Source organism: Coffea eugenioides, chromosome 1 (assembly GCF_003713205.1).
Source record: "Coffea eugenioides isolate CCC68of chromosome 1, Ceug_1.0, whole genome shotgun sequence".
Classification (NCBI taxonomy): domain Eukaryota; kingdom Viridiplantae; phylum Streptophyta; class Magnoliopsida; order Gentianales; family Rubiaceae; genus Coffea; species Coffea eugenioides.
The window spans coordinates 32,041,143-32,060,044 of record NC_040035.1 but is presented as its reverse complement, the minus strand read 5'-3'; the positions used below and the strand labels follow the sequence as shown (position 1 = coordinate 32,060,044).

At 41.1% G+C, this 18,902-nt stretch overlaps 1 protein-coding gene across 1 annotated transcript; it reads left to right on the top strand.

The window, feature by feature from the left end:
* Positions 1 to 9,549: 9,549 nt before the first annotated feature.
* On the top strand, positions 9,550 to 18,491 carry LOC113770389. The gene is made up of 7 exons (XM_027314829.1): positions 9,550 to 9,741; positions 12,642 to 13,637; positions 14,544 to 15,062; positions 15,148 to 15,565; positions 15,807 to 15,837; positions 16,426 to 16,801; positions 18,087 to 18,491. Exons 1-7 carry the CDS (start codon positions 9,550 to 9,552, stop codon positions 18,489 to 18,491), a joined length of 2,937 nt encoding a protein of 978 aa, XP_027170630.1.
* Positions 18,492 to 18,902: the final 411 nt, after the last annotated feature.

Here is an 18,902-nt window from a genome sequence, read left to right as displayed (position 1 = left end):
TCATCCTTATTGGACCCAGATTCGCAAGGCTAAAAAAGAGTGGACTGATAAAATGAACTCAACAGAATTTCAAGATTTCCAGATGCCTGAAAACTTCACTCAGGACCCAGGATCTTCCAGTACACAAAAATTATTCCACAAATATCGTCCAGAATGGAAGACCATTGAAAACAAAAAGAAAAATAAAAGGAGCCATGAAGATTGGATTGAACAAATGAATATCACTGATCCAGATTCTACTCCTTCTGATACCCCTGATGAAGACTGGACAATTTGAAGACACAAGGTCCCCACAAGGTCCCGTGTGTTTGCCACTACCCAGACATGGGCCTTATCCTTTATGAAGGGCCAAGTTACTATTACAAGAGTCAATTAGTTGTCAAGGGTTATTTACCCTTTGAAGTTTGTAAAGAGGTGTCTTTTTAAAATTTGAAGAGTCAAGTTGTCTTTTGATGTTTTGAAAGGTTGTCTGTCCTTTCAAACATTTTAGAGTCACTTTGTAATCTATAAATAGATGAGCCTTATCAGTTGAAGGGATCATCGAGACTTGTATCAGAAATCTATCTATAAAATTTCAAGTGTGTTTTTCCATATGACAGGCTAAAACCTTTAGTTTTCTCCCAAGGGAAGGCCAAGAAATCCTTATAGCTGCGTGTTGCTTAGATCATCATAGCTTTGTTGTAATCTGCTCTTGTGATAAAAGTCCCTTGAACTTTTGAAAGCCCAAGAGGAGAGAGGCTGTTGTGTTCTGGAATACCTTCAAAGAGCAAGTTATTTCTCTGATATGGTTTCTAAGCAGGCACTCTGGTATTTCGTATCAGAGCCATACCCTTGGGAGGAACAGTAACATTATTCTGTCAACTTTATCATTTGTTATTTTGCATGAATATTGTAACTATAATGCTTGGTATGAACATATTCGTGATCGTATCTTTGAAGGTAATCATTGGTGTGCTTATGATAATTTTACTAAAGAAAATTGTTTGCTCTTTATAGATATTTTTGAAAAAGAACAAAAAGATGCTGCTGAGGTTTTACATCCTATGTCTTATACTATAGTTAGTAGACAAGTTAGAATTGATATGCTGTATGTGAGGACCCAAAAAAATTTTCACATTTTCTCAGCATTATTTTATTTCTTTGGTTATATTTTATACTTTCCTTGGAAATATTGAATTTTCTATGCATTTTTACAAGTAAGTACAGTTTTAAAATCATCTTCCTAGTATGAGTTAGTGTACGTTGAGTTTGAAGTGTATTATGGACGTGGGACCTGCTAGTGCGGTAAATGCGTTATATTTTGGCAACTTGTTGGAGTTTTGTATTAAGTGATATTATTTTACGAGGTGTTAAGAGACAATTAGATGTTAGCTAGATTAATTAGTATGGAGAGACAAGAAGATAAGATTAAATCTTAGAGGCGCCACGTGTCGCGACCCGATTAATGAGTGGACTTTGACTAAGAGTATTTCACTTTCCTAAACTTCAATTGTGACCCAATTTCTATCCCATTTTAAGCTTCCTTGGCCGGCCACCTTGAGGGAAAGAAACCAAGAGAGAAACTTCATTTGTTCTTCAATTTCTTGCCCAATCTTGAATTCTAACCAGAATTTTTGCAAAACCCTCCATCAAAGTTGTTTATTAAGGTGGATTAAAGGATTGAGTGGAGTGATTTTGAAGGGACAAGCTCCAAGCTACTACTTTTCTTGTGGTTTTAAGGTATTTTGCCTAGAACATCCTCTTTACTTCAATTAATTGCTTCTTAGTGGTTTTTAGTTGTTTTAGATGTTGTTTTGTGGAAGATTAACACTTGAATGCATGAATTCCAGCTTGGATGATAACCTGCCCTGCTTCTGCCCGATTCTTTTTCACCTTGTTAGAGGCCGAACTACCCTTAGTACAAAACATAAAAGTTGTATAGAATTATGTTTTATATTTTCCTACAAAATTTCAGCTCAATCGGAGCAACGTAGCCTATGAAAAGACTAAAATACCCCTGCTGCCCTGTTTCTGTCCGAAAATGAAAATCAGCCTCTGTAAGTGGTTAGTTTGACCAGGAATATTACCGAATTAGTTGATGATGTCTTCTTAATAATTATAGCCTTGTATCTTATATTTCAAATGGCTTTGGAATTACCTAAATTGGAGTTGTGTGTGCTGAGATATGAGTGAATAAAGCAGGACTGCTAGTTGATTTCCGCAGTGAATTTCAAATTGGAAAATCTGGAGTTGTTTTGGTAAATTTGACCTAATTAGGGTGAGAACTGGACTGAGTAGTCTTCATGAAAGTTGTAGGTATTTGTATTAGCTTTTCAATGCCTCCAAGAACGTCTTAAACGGACTTTGGTAGCCTGTGATATGTCCATTTAAAGGTAGTACGGTTAATTAGCTGATTAGTTGAAACTTGGTTCTGGGAATTGGGAATTTGACTAGGTTACACTAGAATTTGGACTAAGTGGTCTTCATCAAAATTGTAGCCCTCTGTGTTAGCTTCGAAACGGTATAAATTACATCCCAATCCGATAAGCGTAGCTTCGGATGTGTCCGTTACGCAAAACCCGTCAAATCTGTCTTTTGTTAAACTTTATTTCCGCACATGTTGTTAGCTTGATTTTTGTACTTATATGACTTTGAGCCTATGGAATGGCTATTGAAATGAGATGATATTGTGTGTGACTTTGGGATTGATTGAGGAAAACAATGAAGCCATAAATGGCTGGAAAAATAGGTAAATATAAAGGGCGTGCTGCCCAAATTTTCGCTCGAGGACTAAGTTTCTATTTGAATTTGTATATTTTCGTTTGGCAAATACTATGACCGTTTTCCATCTTAAAACATGATCCTTCTTCAATTGGAAACTCCAAATGTTTACTTACGCTTACCAAATAAAAGGGAGTGGTTTAGGGTTTTCTTGGGTATTGTGTCCTCCCTTTTACATGAATTTCATTAAGACATTTAGTCTATAATATCTACTTGAATATGAGATAATTTTGAACCATATAAACGATCCCGAAAATAGTATTTCTTAGCCTATCTAGTTGGATTCCGACTTGTCTTTGGTTCAAGTGTTTCCATTGGAAAATTTTATAACCCTTTTGCGTTGGGTTTCACGTTTCGACTATGAAACACTAGTTATTTGTGTCCACGGGTCCAAATGTCCTCATTTCACTTTAAAGTCTTTTATACGTTCTACTCATCAATTGTCGAGTTCTTTGATTTCACCTAATTGTTTGTGTTAGATGAGCTGTAATATTCTTTTTTGTTTAATCTTAGATTTTCTTGGTGACTAAAGATAATATCCGGAAGGATATTTTGCACGTTGTTTTGCGTATATAGGTGAGTGTTCCTTGTTTGTTATATTTCCTTGACTTATTGGCTTGTTATTATTGATTGATAATGTGTTAAGTGCTTTTAATGATTGTTAAAACGAGTTTTCTTGGCGAGTGTATACTTTATCGCACTCGACCTAAATAAATGTGATATTTTCAATGATTAAATGATTAAATGCTAGTTGCGCATGAATGTAAGCCATTTGGCTGAACTGGACCCTGCCCTTCGTTACCGATCGACTCGAGCCAGAAGCGGACTCGGTCGGGCGATATGGTGACCCTGGGTGTGAACGTTGGTATACTCGAGTATTACCTTGTAGGTTGGTGGAGCCTGACCAATGTCCAGGAGGGGGTGAATGAAATGAAATGAACGAATGAACGAGGGTTTTACTTACAAAAATGCATTTTCAAACAATTGGAGGAATAAGGAGAAATGTCAGGAGAATGAATGAACGAACGAAAGCATGGCTCCCTGTGAGCCCGTATCCTTTTAATGAATGTGTTATTATCGCTTTCCATTGTAAATGTTTCTTGAATTATTGATTCTTTATGTTTAATGTATTGGATTGATTGTTTGAATATGTGTTCGGAACCTCACTGAGCTTTTAGCTCACCCCTTTAGTTTTGTTTTCCTTAACAGGGGGATGCGAGCTAGGACGAGAGCCCAGTGTAGGTTAGCCTAGTCTAGTTTTTTTGTTTTGTAATGGTTCTCGCCATAGTGCTTGGCACGGGCTGGATGTATGACGAATTGAGAACATTTGTATATTTGATATTTGTACTTCCTTTTGAGATAGAAATGTATATAAGTTTCGCTTTATGTTTTGGATTGTTATTTCGTTTGATCTTGTGGTTTTATTTCGGATTTGATTGAGGTTCGACTGAGTCCCGGCGAGAGCTGGGCAGGCGGTCCGCCGAACCCTCTGGTTCACCTTAAAGGGAGATGGGGCTGTCACAGTTGGTATCAGAGCCTGCTTCGCGTGGTCTCTGCGCGGAGTGAGCCTGGACTGAGTGGTGAATAGGTATGAAGGATTAAGTGCTCGTTCGAGCATAAGCTATAAATTGTGAATTGTTATAGGCCTTAAATGTTCTTATGACATTTGAGGACCATAGATAGGTACGTCAGGTGGAAATTTCGATTGTAGATAGTTTACTCTTGGGACTGGCCAGCTCGAGATGTGAATTATCTTATTTCGGATTCTCATGCCCGAGTACTCCAGAGTTGAGGCGATGCTAGCTATTAGGTACTTGAGACTTGCATTTTGGGAACATGAACAGGCTTTGTCTGGCTAGAATGAGCACAAGAGGTCAATGGATATCTAGTTTGGATAGTAAGTGACGTGAGAGACCGGACGAGGTTATTCAGCTGAAACTAGGACGATATCCCCTTTTCTTTTGATTTGCCCTTATATTATTGTTACACATGACGTTAGTTGGTGTATTTGTGCATATGATTATCTGTCTAATTTGATATGCCTTTGTGTATTTGATCATCTGTCTTCTTGATATATGGTGTGTTATGTGTGTATATGTTTAATTGTGTATTTGGTATGCTGGAATTTGTTACTTTAGTCAATTTACTGTGTTTATTCACTAAATTACCTTTTTGGGGGGAAAAGAAAAGAAAAGAGAGAGAGGAAAACATATATATGGATGGGAGACGTAGTCGTGGACGTGAACGTGGCCGTGGGAATAAACGAGCTCAAGAGCCAAGAGAGGAAAGTGAAACAACAGCTGCACAAAAGCAAGGACCGAGGGGCCGGGGACCAAATGGCGACGGCAATTCGACAAATGACAAACATCTTAGCAAGGTTAGTGGACCAATAAGGTCAAATACCTGTGAATCAACCTCCGAAGCCTGAAATAGGAGAAGATCGGGCTCTTGAGAGGTTTCAGAAGTTTGCTCCTCCGAAATTCCTTGGAGGGTCTGATCCGGATGTAGCCGAATAGTGGCTGGAGGCCATGATCAACATCTTTGCAGCTTTGAACTAAACCGAACAAAAGCAAGTGAACTTTGCAGTATTTCAATTTGAAGGATCGGCCCGAGCATGGTGGAACGTGATTAAGGCAAAGTGGGAAAGAGAATAAACTGTATGGACATGGGCTAACTTCCTAAGGGAATTTAATGAAAAGTATCTCCCACCTTTAGTCCAAGAAAGGAGGGAGGATGAGTTTATTGGACTACGCCAGGGAACCCAAAGTGTGGCCGAATATGAAACAAAATTCACCAAACTATCCAAGTTTGCTTCCGAATTAGTGGCCACGGAACCGAGAAGGGTAAGACGATTTATACAGGGATTGAATCTGGAATTCAAGAAGCACTAGCAGTGGTTCAAGTGAATACGTTTACGGAGGCCCTTGAGAAAGCCCAACGAATCGAGAATGCAAAAGCACAGATAAAAGCCTCCTAAAATCGAAAAAAGGGTACACCTGGTAGTGTGACTGAGGAACCAAGTGAATCGATAGTCCCTTCCAAAGTGCAGAAAGTGAACTTTTTGTCCCACCCACCATGGACAATAGGGGCGTTAGATGAACGATCTACAAAAGGAAGCCAAGTAGGCCATGGGGAGATTTTTCAAAAAAGCCAACAAGTGGCTTCTTCCTTGACTTGTGGCTGCTGTGGAAAGGCCAATCACACTGAGAGTGATTGTTGGAGGAAAGGGCGGAAATGTTTGATTTGCGGGAGTGGTGACCACCAGGTTAGCAACTGTCCGAGGAAACAGTCACGTGAAAGTAGTACCCAGCAACTGGAAGGCACTAAATCAAAACAAGCGAATGAAAGAGAGAACCGAACAAAAGTACCGGCAAGGGTATATGCTTTAGACAACCAACAAACTCCTGAGCCATCTGAAGGTAAAAATTTCGAGGACGGAATTTCTTAAGGGGGAGAGAGTGTGAGGACCCAAAAAAATTTTCACATTTTCTCAGCATTATTTTATTTCTTTGGTTATATTTTATACTTTCCTTGGAAATATTGAATTTTCTATGCATTTTTACAAGTAAGTACAGTTTTAAAATCATCTTCCTAGTATGAGTTAGTGTACGTTGAGTTTGAAGTGTATTATGGACGTGGCCATGGCCCATTATTAGTTTAGTAGAGTATAATAAAGAAGTCCAACTAGCTTGTGGTTTGGACCTTAGTTGTTATTAGTTCTCGGGTCAAGGGGCTAGGCCATGTGGGCCTTAGGACCAATAGCACTTTAGTGGGCCACGTAGTTAGTCCCTACGCTGAGCCAGTACGGGGGTCTCGCTGCCCAGTCAGCAAGTCGAGGGTCCAGGGGGCGACGCACCCCCGATGCCCTCGGAGCATACGGGCCATATGTTGTTGGGCCTTAGTCACGGCTACAAATAGCCTTAGGTCATTGTTTTACATTCAGTTTTTGATGATTAATAAAATTACATTGAGAGTTCTCTCAAAGCTTCATTGAAGCACCTTGAGTATCTTAGATTTATATCTTAGGTATTCAATTGACTTATCAATCTAGGACTGCGCTAGATTGTGGCGTCTTCTACCAATACCGAGGTTCGTTGACCACGTGATCAATGGGTTTAGGTGATCCGCTGCGTTCGTCATCTTCAACGTGAGTCTCTACCTTCTAGATCCAAGCCTTTTTGTACGGGTTGCATCACAAGGTTGGTGTCGTTCGTATCAGCTGGCATCAGAACTAGTTGAAGGTATCACGTACATCCCTTGTTTTGTGTTCTTTGTGTCGCTGTTTTCTTTTCCTTTTGGTGTCGTTTCTGTTCTTGTTTTTGTGTCTTCAATCTGTCCGCATCGGTTTTTGTCTCGTTGGGAGTCGGAAAATTTTTGTTTTTGGTGTTTCTAAATCTGTCCAATCTGTCCGAATCTGTCCAATTTTTGTTTTTGGTGTTTCTAAATCTGTCCGATTTGAGTAAAAAAAAAAAGGGGAGCGGCTGCCTGACCTTGTTACACTTGTTGCCCAAATCAGTGTTTGCTCTTGCTTGTGTTGGAAGATTTTGAGGGCTGCCTGAAATTGTCCTTGTGTGATTTGGTGACTGATTTTTGTTGGGGTTTGTACACCGTTACTTGGGGGGGTTGAAACAGAATCTTGATAACCTTGCAATTTTTGGAAACAACCCAAGTGTTTTGGGTGTAATTGGCAAAGTGCCGAATCTGACTTGGTGGCTCTCTTCCGTTGTGGTCAGCCAAGGAAGAAACCCTAGGCGACCTTTGTTTGTTGCGACTGACCAAGCCCAAAAAAAAAGGGGAAACCCTAGCCGTCCTTTGTTTACTTTGTCGGTAAAAAAAAAAAAACAGAAACAGCAAGCAAATTGTGTTCGACCGAGCCAACAAAAAAATTCCAGATTTTTATTGCCAATCAATTCGAAGTGACTACATAGTGGTCCGAACTATAAACAAAAACAAAAACAAACACAATCAAAAGTTTTGGTCCACTACTTCTTGGAATTCTTGAGCACTTGGCGTCTTGGGAACATGATTCACTCTTCTCTTAAAAAGTTTCTTGTAATCCCTTGCGGTAGTAAAAGATTTTCGTGGGTTGGGAGTAAACTTCTTGGGAACATCTTGGGTAACCCATTGGAGGGGAGTCTGAGAAGGGTTGTTTTTGGTGTCACCTTGTTGATTGTCCATCTCTTAGTTCTTGTTCTTGACCACGCACCAAATCTGCCTTGTGTGATTTGCGCCTAAGGGAACCGAAATTGAGCTTGTTTGTGAGTTAAGTTCACGCCAAATTGTGTTTAAAAGGCCAACCAGCCGTGACTCTTGGTAGTATTTCCAAAACACAATTGGTTACCTTCTTTGATTGTTTTCCTAACCTTGTTGGGTTGCCAAGAGTGTTTGATTTCCAATCAAGACACAATTCCTACATTTTAGGCATCACCCTTCCTACTTTTTAGGGATTACTCTCCTACACCTTAGCAACATTTCTCCTACTTTTAGCCTCCATTCTAGCTGCCACCTTGCCCTACCTTTTAGGGATTTCCTTCCTATATTTTAGCCATTACCTTTCCTACATTTTAGGAGTTCCATTATCTTTTTCCTTTCCTTTTTCTTTTCGGCCACACTCCCCTACATTGTAGGTTGATAGCCGCCACCCACTTCCTTTTCTTAGCCACCATTCGGACCTCCTAACAAGCAAAGGCAGCTTGCATCTAAAAAAAAAAAGAAAAAAAAAGAGTATTTTTCTTTTTGAGTCGTGTCTTCGTCTTTCAATGCTATCCGTGTCTTAGTCTTCCATTTCTCTCATTGAGTCCTTCCATTTTCATTGTTCCTTGAGTCAATCATTCCTATTCCATTGAGGATTGCCACTTTCTCGTGATCCAAAATTGGAAGTTGATTGTTTGCCTGGGAGGAGTTCTAATTTCTTCAACGTAAGCTATCAAGGGGTTTTTGAGAGCATTGGTGAGATTGTTAGAGTGTTCTTTGAGTGACATACATGAGGACGGAGTGTAAACACACGAGGGAGTGAGTGAGGCATACATATCTATATTTGCTTTGCTACTAACTTTTTGCAGGTGTCTTACATCATGTCGGACGGGAGCGAACCTTCCAAATTTGACCCCAAATTGAACAACATGGCATTGATGGCGGAGTTTAAACGCATGCTTAGGGAGTCTATGGAGTCCCTACACCAACGGATGGACCAATTGGAGCTTTCTCAAGCTCGGTCCAACACTGGCCATCGAGATGCTCCACCTCGTGAGGAGTTGGCTTCTAATAGCGAGGAAGATGACTTCATCCGTTGGCCCAAGCAGGACTACCGGAGAACAGATGATAGACTAAAGGGGGTCAAGATCAAGATTCCCCCCTTCCAAGGCAAGTCTAGTCCAGAGGCTTACCTGGAGTGGTAACAGCGAATCGAGATGGTCTTCGAGTGTCAGGACTACACCGATGAACAAAAGGTCAAACTGGCAACCCTCGAATTCACCGATTACGCTATTGTCTGGTGGGAGCAGGAGCACACTAGCAGGCGCCGCAATAGAGAACGGCCAATTAGTACATGGGAGGAGTTACGAACCACTATGCGAAAACGGTTCGTACCCAGCCATTACTACCGTGACCTATACCAGAGGCTCCAGACATTAGTCCAAGGAAGCCGTAGTGTGGAAGACTACCACCAAGCAGGTCCCAAAGGCTACCACCAAGCCTCCATTCGACTCCTTCAAGCCACGAAGCCGTGACAAGTGCTTCAAGTGCTAAGGATTTGGGCACATTGCTTCTCAATGTCCCAATAGGCGTACCATGGTTGTCCTACCGAGCGGAGATGTCGTATCTGAGGACGAGGATGAGTTCGCCGAGATGCCTCCATTGATTGATGAAGGTGATGATTCCGAGGTAGAGGTTGAGGCCACTACTGAGCAAGTGGGTGTTGTAGCCCGTCGGGCTCTTGCTAATGAGGAGGGGCTCATGGCTGCTCAAACTTCTAGTGCTCAGGTCATGCAAATATCCAGTGGTCCAATTACAAGAGCGCGTGCTAGGAGAATTCAAGATTCACTTCAAGCTCTTGTTTGCACGATTCAAGAACGAGTTGGTGATGACTTGAGGACCATTGAAGGATTACATAATGGAGAAACTACTCTCTACACTTTCCTTCAAATGGAAGAGCCAAATGAAGACTAGTTCATGGCGTACTAGCTTGCTAATTAGGGTTTTAATTACCATTATTAGTTGTTTGTTAGCATTAATAATTTCGGTCAATTTATCCTTCACTTTGGCCGAATTTAGAGTCTTAATTTTAGTCCATTAGTAGTTAGATATTTTCACCCTAAATGAAGGGCAAGGTCGTCCATTGGACATTCTAGGGTTTGAGTCCTGTAAGGCTATATATAGCCTAGGTTTTCATTCATTAAAGACAATTCAGATTTTATAAAATATTCGTGAGTTTATTCACTCTCTCTTGCCTCAAGAGAATTTCCTTTGAATACTTGAGAATTAATCTCAAGCTGTTCATCGAACTTATCAATCAAGTAGTCTCCTTGATTGTGGCGTTCTTCTATCCATACTTTTGGTTCACTAAATTTGCTAGTCGTGGGTTAAGGAATCTCCTTAGTTCGTGGCTCGTGATTCTAGAAGGGTCAAAGTTCCGCCAATCATCCCAACTTGGTGTTCGTCTAGATCCGTCTCACATCAGTTGGTATCCAGAGCTAGTCGACGACATCAAGTATATCCCGTTGAGTTTGTTCGTAAGCTTTCTAGTCAATTTTATTTTGCAATTCTGGTCGTGTCTTCCTTTGTGTCAAGTCCGATTGTTATTACAAAAAAAAAAAATTCTGTCCGCCTTTGTTGTCTTGTTGAGTCACTCTTTGATTTCTTTTGCTTCGTGTCCACTTCGTGCATTACTTGTTGTGTGATTCTGTCTTGAAGCCTGCCTTCAAGTGTAGCCGTGTTTTGTTCGTTGCATATTCTGTTTAAATATCAAACAAAAACAAAAAATTTCTGCGACGGCTAGGGTTTTCACTTGCAACTAGGGTTTCCTTGGGTGCAAGTTTCTTGCCAAATCTGTCCAAACTTTAGTTTATTCCACCAAGTTGTTTTCATTAGTTTCCTAAACTGATTTTTGTGGTTAAACTTGTTTGGGGTTGGAATCTTGAAGAGGGACTACAATAATCTAGGGTTTCTTGAGTTTCTTGAAACTAATCTTGAAGTCTTGAAACTTTGATACATGTTTTGATCATTATTGGAGGATTGAAAGAGAACATTGGTTTGACATTAACATTCTGGAATTTTACCCAAAAACAGCCGAGTAATTGTGTGTTTTAGAGTCAAAAAAAAAAAGATGAAGAAAAGAGAAAAGGCATTCGGGTAGCAAGCAACAAAGAAAGAAGCCGAAATTTTATTGACCAAGCTGTCTTGTTACTCCTTGTTCCAAACCAAACCAGAAACTACACCAGGAAAAAAAAAGAAAAAAAAGAAAAGAAACTCAAAAATTCTGTCCAACCTCTTCTTGAAAGTCTCGAACACCTTGCGTCTTGATCACTTGAACAACCCTTGCTTGAGGTTCTTGATTATCTTGGGCCTTAAAAACTTGCACTTGCCTTCGTATACAAAGTTTCTTGTACGTTCTTGCATCCATACGGGGCTTCCTTGGTTTAGGAGTAAATCTCTTGGGAATTTCTTGAGCAAGCCGCTTGGGGGACTCTTGCGTGACAATACTCTCGTTGTCTTGAGAAGCCATTTCCTTGAAACAAGAAACAAAACTGTCGTGGCCTTGTCTAAGGAAGAGAGAACAGAATTGTGCGTTGCGTCTTGAAGGAGAAAGGCCGAATTGTTGGCAAGCTAAGGACGACTGGAGAGAGGAAATTTTAGTGAGGGATAGTCGACTTTTTGAAGGCTTCAAGAAGACAAGAAATCTGGAATTTTTTTCGTGGAAGCTATTCTGATTTGATAAGGTAACAAATCTGGAAATTTTCAGCGGTTAGGAAGCTACCAAATTCTGTTTTGCAGCCGACTTTGGAAGGTTTAAAAGGAGCAGAAATCTGGAAATTTTTTTAGCTACCAAATTCTGTTTTGCAGCCGACTTTGGGAGGTTTCAAAAGAGAAGGAAATCTGGAATTTTTTTTGGGAACAATTCTGATTTGTTATAGCCGACTTTAGGAAGGTTTTTGGAGAGGGAATCTGGAAAAATTTTGGTAATAATTCTGTTTGGTTAGCCGACTTTAAGGAAATTTCCAAATAAGTCCAACACCTAACTTGTTTCCAAAAATCAATTGGGCAATTAAGTAAAGCACTTGGGAACTCCATCATCGTACTTGGACTTTCTTTTTTTCTTTGTACATCAATTCTTTCCTCTTCCATTCCTTATTCATTACTTGAGCTTTCCATTTCTACTTTTTGTTTCCTTGTTCTTTTGATACAATTGGGAGCTATTTTGATTAAAGTTTGATTGAACTTCCTTGAGAAAATTTCTGATTTCTTCAAAGGAAACAAACAAGTGGTTTGAGCAGTGAATTGGTGAGATCATTAGAGTGACATAAGCACTTGAGTGAAAACACGAGAGGAGTGAAACACTTAAGGGAGCAGGTGAGGCATTTTCTCCTAACAATTTGTCAAGTTTTGCAAGTTTCACCATGTCTCAGGAAACTGAACTTACCATTGCTCAGTTATCACTCAAAATGGATAATATGTGGAAGGAAATACATAGGAGATTTGACCAACGGTTGGAAACAATCCATGAGCAAATTGATCAACTAAGTTCGTCTAGGGCTTCTTCTAGGAAATCTAGGGGAAAATCCACCCTGGGGGAATCTAGTGACTCCAACACTGATTCGGAACATGAGGCATACGAGTAAAGAAGACCAAAGCGACACACAAGAGCAAACGGTGATGCCATCAAGGGGATTAAGATGCAAATTCCTCCTTTCCAAGGCAAATCTGATCCGGATACATACCTTGAATGGGAGAGTCGAGTGGAGCTAGTATTCGGTTGTAATGACTACACCGATGCACAAAAGTTGAGACTTGCCGTAGTAGAATTCACCGACTATGCCATAGTTTGGTGGGAACAAGTGGTTACAAGCAGGAGAAGGTGTGGAGATCCACCTATAACCACTTGGACTGAGCTCAAGAGACTGATGAAGAAGCGATTTGTACCAAGTCACTACCATAGAGACTTGTACCAAAAACTTCAAACCTTGACACACGGTCAACGCTCAGTTGAGGACTACTACAAGGACATGGAAATCTCCATGTTAAGAGCTGATATTCAAGAAGATAGAGAGGCTACAATGGCAAGATTTCTCAATGGTCTGAGGGTTGAAATAGCCGATCAACTGGAGCTTCAATACTATGTGGAGATAGAAGATATGGTGGAGAAGGCTATCAAGATTGAGCAAAGGCTCAAGAGGAGGGGTACAACCAGAAATTACAACCCTCATCCACACACATTTACTCGACCATTCCAGCCTAGAAGGGAAGAGAGAGGTTCGAATACTTGGACCACTCCAAAGCCGAAGCAAGATCAAGGGTCAAGCTCACGGCCACCTTTTACCAAAACCGACTCCAAGGTTGTTTCCAAGCCAACAATTGAAACTTCAAAACCTAGGAATCGTGACACCAAATGTTGGAGGTGTCAAGGAGTTGGGCATATTGCAAGTCAATGTCCAAACCCAAGGACCATGCTTGTCCTACCAAATGGAGACATTGTCTCTGATGATGAAGAGGAGGATTACAAAGACATGCCTTCCTTGGTTGAAGAGGAAGATGAGATAGAGGAAGTTCCAACTCAAGACAATGTTGGATTGGTAGCAAGAAGGGCACTAGCTACTCAAGCTAGTAAAGATGAGCTTCAACGTGACAACATCTTTTACACTAGGTGCCATGTGACCAACAAGGTATGCAGCTTGGTGATTGACCCCGAAAGTTGCACTAATGTTGCTAGTGCATTGATGGTGGAGAAACTAAACTTGCCAACTAGTGAGCACCCCCGTCCCTACAAGCTTCAGTGGTTAAACAACAGTGGAGAGGTACGTGTTCATAAACAAGTTTTGGTTACTTTTCGCATTGGTAGGTATGAAGATGATGTTATGTGTGATGTAGTACCAATGCAAGCTGCACATATACTCTTAGGGCGTCCTTGGCAATTTGACAAAAGAGTCACTTTTGATGGTTTCTTGAACAAATACTCTTTCATACATAATTGTAAAAAGATTACACTTGCACCTCTTACACCTCAACAAGTGCATGAGGATCAAGTTAGTCTACAAAAAGAGTATGACTTGCATACTACCACCAAGAAGGACAACGCCAAAACTAAGAAATTAGTGACGGCCGACCCTTCTTCAAGCAAGTTGGATCACTCTCATTCGGCCTTAGAGCCCACACAAGAGAGAAAACCCAGCATGCTTGCCAAGGTGAAAGATGTGAGACAGGCCTTGCATTCTAATCAGGTTTTATTTATTTTATTTGGCAAGGAATCCTTACTCACTAATGCTCTTGATGCTTCTTTGCCTAGTATTATTACTAATCTCTTACAGGAGTATCAAGACGTCTTTCCTGAGGATATACCTAATGGATTGCCTCCATTAAGGGGAATTGAACATCAAATTGATTTCATTCCTGGATCTTTCCTTCCAAACAAGGCACCATATAGGACCAATCCTGAGGAAACCAAGGAGCAACAACGACAAGTGGAGGAGTTGCTTAGTAAGGGTTGGATTAAAGAGAGTCTAAGCCCTTGTGCTGTACCAGTTCTACTTGTTCCAAAGAAAGATGGAGGATGGAGAATGTGCACTGACTGTAGGGCAATTAATGCCATCACGGTAAAGTACCGCCATCCCATACCTCGTTTGGATGACATGTTTGATGAATTACATGGTGCAATCATTTTTACTAAGATTGATTTGAAAAGTGGTTACCATCAAATTCGCATGAAAGAAGGAGATGAATGGAAAACTGCATTTAAGACAAAACATGGACTTTTTGAGTGGCTGGTCATGCCTTTTGGGTTAACCAATGCACCAAGTACTTTTATGAGACTCATGAATCATGTTTTACGTTCTTTCATTGGTAAATTTGTGGTCGTTTACTTTGATGACATTTTGATCTATAGTAAGAGTCTAGATGAGCATGTTGTGCATTTACAAATGGTCCTAGATGCACTTCGCAAGGCGAGCCTCTACGCTAACCTTAAGAAGTGTACCTTTGGCACAAATCAATTGGTTTTCCTAGGTTATGTTGTAAGTGAGCAGGGAATTCATGTTGATCAAGACAAGGTGAAGGCTATTAGTGAATGGCCAACCCCTACCACTGTAAGTGAGGTGAGAAGTTTCCATGGCTAGCTTCTATAGGCGTTTTGTCAAGGATTTTAGCACAATTGCTGCCCCACTTACGTCAATTGTCAAGAAAGATGTGCAATTTCATTGGGGAGAGGAACAAGCTAAGTCTTTCCAATTACTTAAGCACAAGCTCACACATGCACCTGTTCTTAGTTTACCTAATTTTGACAAAGCTTTTGAAGTAGAGTGTGATGCTTCTGGTATAGGTATTGGTGCTGTCTTACTTCAAGAGGGCCGCCCAGTTGCCTACTTTAGCGAGAAGTTGAATGGAGCTGCTCTAAAATACTCAACATATGATAAGGAACTGATGGCCTTAGTGCGAGCTCTACAAACATGGCAACATTACCTTCGCCCTCGTGAGTTTGTCTTTCACACAGATCATGAGTCGCTCAAGCATATCAAGTCCCAAGACAAGTTGAGTAAGCGACATGCACGATGGATTACCTTCATTGATAGTTTTACCTTTGTGATCAAATACAAGACAGGTAAAAGGAATGTAGTGGCTGATGCACTCTCGCGAAGACAGACACACACTTATCACTACATTAGACGCTAAGTTGCTTGGTTTTGAATTCCTTAAAGAACTTTATGCAACTGACTCAGATTTTGGTGAGATTTTTTCCTCCTTGCCACGACACTCTCGTGAGCATTATTTCATCTCTCAGGGGTTCTTATACTACAAGGACAAGCTTTGCATTCCCAAGAGCTCCATGCGCACACTCTTAGTAAGAGAATCTCATGGAGGAGGACTAATGGGGCATTTCGGCATTGCCAAGACCTTAATGATTCTCCAAGAACATTTCTTCTGGCCACGCATGAGGAGTGACGTGGAACGCCACATTGAGAGGTGCGTGACTTGTCACCAAGCAAAATCAAAGGTACACCCTTATGGTCTCTATACGCCTTTGCCAATTCCACATGAACCATGGGTTGATCTGTCAATGGATTTTGTGCTTGGACTGCCTAGGACTAGAAAAGGACATGATTCAATCTATGTGGTAGTTGACCGTTTCTCCAAAATGGCCCATTTTATTCCTTGTCTTAAAACAGATGATACTAAGCATGTTGCAGATTTATTCTTTCGTGAGATAGTTCGATTACATGGCATGCCACGCACCATTGTTTCTGATAGGGACGCCAAATTCCTTAGCTATTTTTGGAAAACTTTGTGGTGTAAACTAGGTACTAAATTGCTATTTTCTACTTCTATCCACCCACAAACTGATGGTCAAACCGAAGTGGTTAATAGGACTTTATCTACCCTATTGCGTGCAGTTATTAAAAAGAACATTAAATCTTGGGAAGATTGCTTACCACATGTGGAATTTGCATACAATCGCACTGTCCATTCTGCTACACGTTATTCACCGTTTGAAATTGTGTATGGTTTTAACCCTCTCACACCTTTGGATTTAACTCCTTTACCTGTTCATGAGAGAGTTAACTTGGATGGTAAGACCAAGGCGGCATATGTACGTGAGTTACACACTAAGGTGTGGGCCAACATCGAGAAGCGTACACTTCAATACATCCAAAGTGCCAACAAGGGGCGCCGCAAGATGGTCTTTGAGCCTGGCGATTGGGTATGGATACACATGCGCAAAGAGAGGTTCCCAGTCAAACGACGTAGTAAGCTACTTCCACGGGGAGATGGTCCATTCCAAGTCCTGGAGCGTATAAATGACAATGCCTACAAACTTGAACTTCCAGGTGAGTATGGGGTACATGCTACTTTTAATGTATCTGACTTGAGTCCTTTTCATGCAGACGATGAGTTTGATTTGAGGACAAATCTCCTTCAAGAGGAGGGGACTAATGAGGAGGGGCTCATGGCTGCTCAAACTTCTAGTGCTCAGGTCATGCAAATACCCAGTGGTCCAATTACAAGAGCGCGTGCTAGGAGAATTCAAGATTCACTTCAAGCTCTTGTTTGCACGATTCAAGAACGAGTTGGTGATGACTTGAGGACCATTGAAGGATTACATAATGGAGAAACTACTCTCTACACTTTCCTTCAAATGGAAGAGCCAAATGAAGACTAGTTCATGGCGTACTAGCTTGCTAATTAGGGTTTTAATTACCATTATTAGTTGTTTGTTAGCATTAATAATTTCGGTCAATTTATCCTTCACTTTGGCCGAATTTAGAGTCTTAATTTTAGTCCATTAGTAGTTAGATATTTTCACCCTAAATGAAGGGCAAGGTCGTCCATTGGACATTCTAGGGTTTGAGTCCTGTAAGGCTATATATAGCCTAGGTTTTCATTCATTAAAGACAATTCAGATTTTATAAAATATTCGTGAGTTTATTCACTCTCTCTTGCCTCAAGAGAATTTCCTTTGAATACTTGAGAATTAATCTCAAGCTGTTCATCGAACTTATCAATCAAGTAGTCTCCTTGATTGTGGCGTTCTTCTATCTATACTTTTGGTTCACTAAATTTGCTAGTCTTGGGTTAAGGATTATCCTTAGTTCGTGGCTCGTGATTCTAGAAGGGTCAAAGTTCCGCAAACCCACTCAACTTGGTGTTCATCTAGATCCGTCGCACATCACTTGCAACCCAAGTCAAGAAGGTGGATGGGGCCCAACGTGACAACATCTTCTACACGCGATGTCAAGTCAAGGGAAGAGTATGTAGTCTCATCATTGACGCGGGTAGTTGTACCAAAGTGGCAAGTACTCTTATGGTGGGTCATCTTTCCTTGCCCACGTTGAGGCACCCTAGTCCATACCGCTTGCAATGGCTCAACGAGAGTGGCGATATCAAAGTCACCAAACAAGTGGTGGTACCTTTCCGGATCGGGAAGTATGAGGACGAGGTTCTTTGCGACGTCATTCCCATGCAAGCGTCTCACATTTTGTTGGGACGGCCATGGCAATATGACAAGAAGACTACGCATGATGGCTTCACCAACAAGTATTCCTTCTTGCACCATAACAAGAAGATGACATTGGTGCCTCCTCACACCCCAGCAGGTGCATGAAAACCAACTGTGGTTACAACAGGAGCATGAGCGAGAGTTGGCCAAGAAATCCAACTACTCTAAAGCGACCATTAAAGCACCAGCCGTGAAGACATCCACACCTAGTACTTCTGGGCGAATGGACAAGCATCCAAGCTTGCTTGCAAAGAACAGGGAAGTTCGCAAGTTACTTTTATCCAAGCAAGTTGTTTTTGTCTTATACTGCAAGGAAGTGATTCTACTCTCTCATGAGGCACTCACTGACTTACCTCCTGAAATCTCTTCGTTGTTGCAGGAATTTGAGGATGTTTTCCCGGACGAGATCCCAAGTAGACTACCCCCACTCAGAGGGATCGAGCACCAGATAGATTTCGTCCCTGGAGCATCCTTATGGAACAGACCGACCTACAAGATGGGTCATGAAGAGACTAAGGAGATCCAGAGATAAGTGGACGAGCTCTTAGAGAAAGGTTGGGCTCAAGAGAGCATGAGCCCATATGCAGTTCCTGTCATCCTCGTTCCAAAGAAAGAGGGCACTTGGAGGATGTGTATGGACTGTCGCGCTGTCAACACTATCACAGTTAAGTATCGTCACCCTATACCTCGTTTAGATGATTTGTTTGACGAATTGTATGGTGCAGTCATATTCACCAAGATCGATCTTAAGAGTGGCTACCATCAAATTCGAATGAAGGAAGGGGACGAGTGGAAGACGGCCTTCAAGATTAAGTATGGTCTGTATGAGTGGTTACTTATGCCGTTTGGTTTGACTAACGCTCCGAGTACATTTATGCACCTTATGAATCATGTGCTTCGTCCTTTTTTAGGTAAATTTGTTGTTGTTTATTTTGACGACATT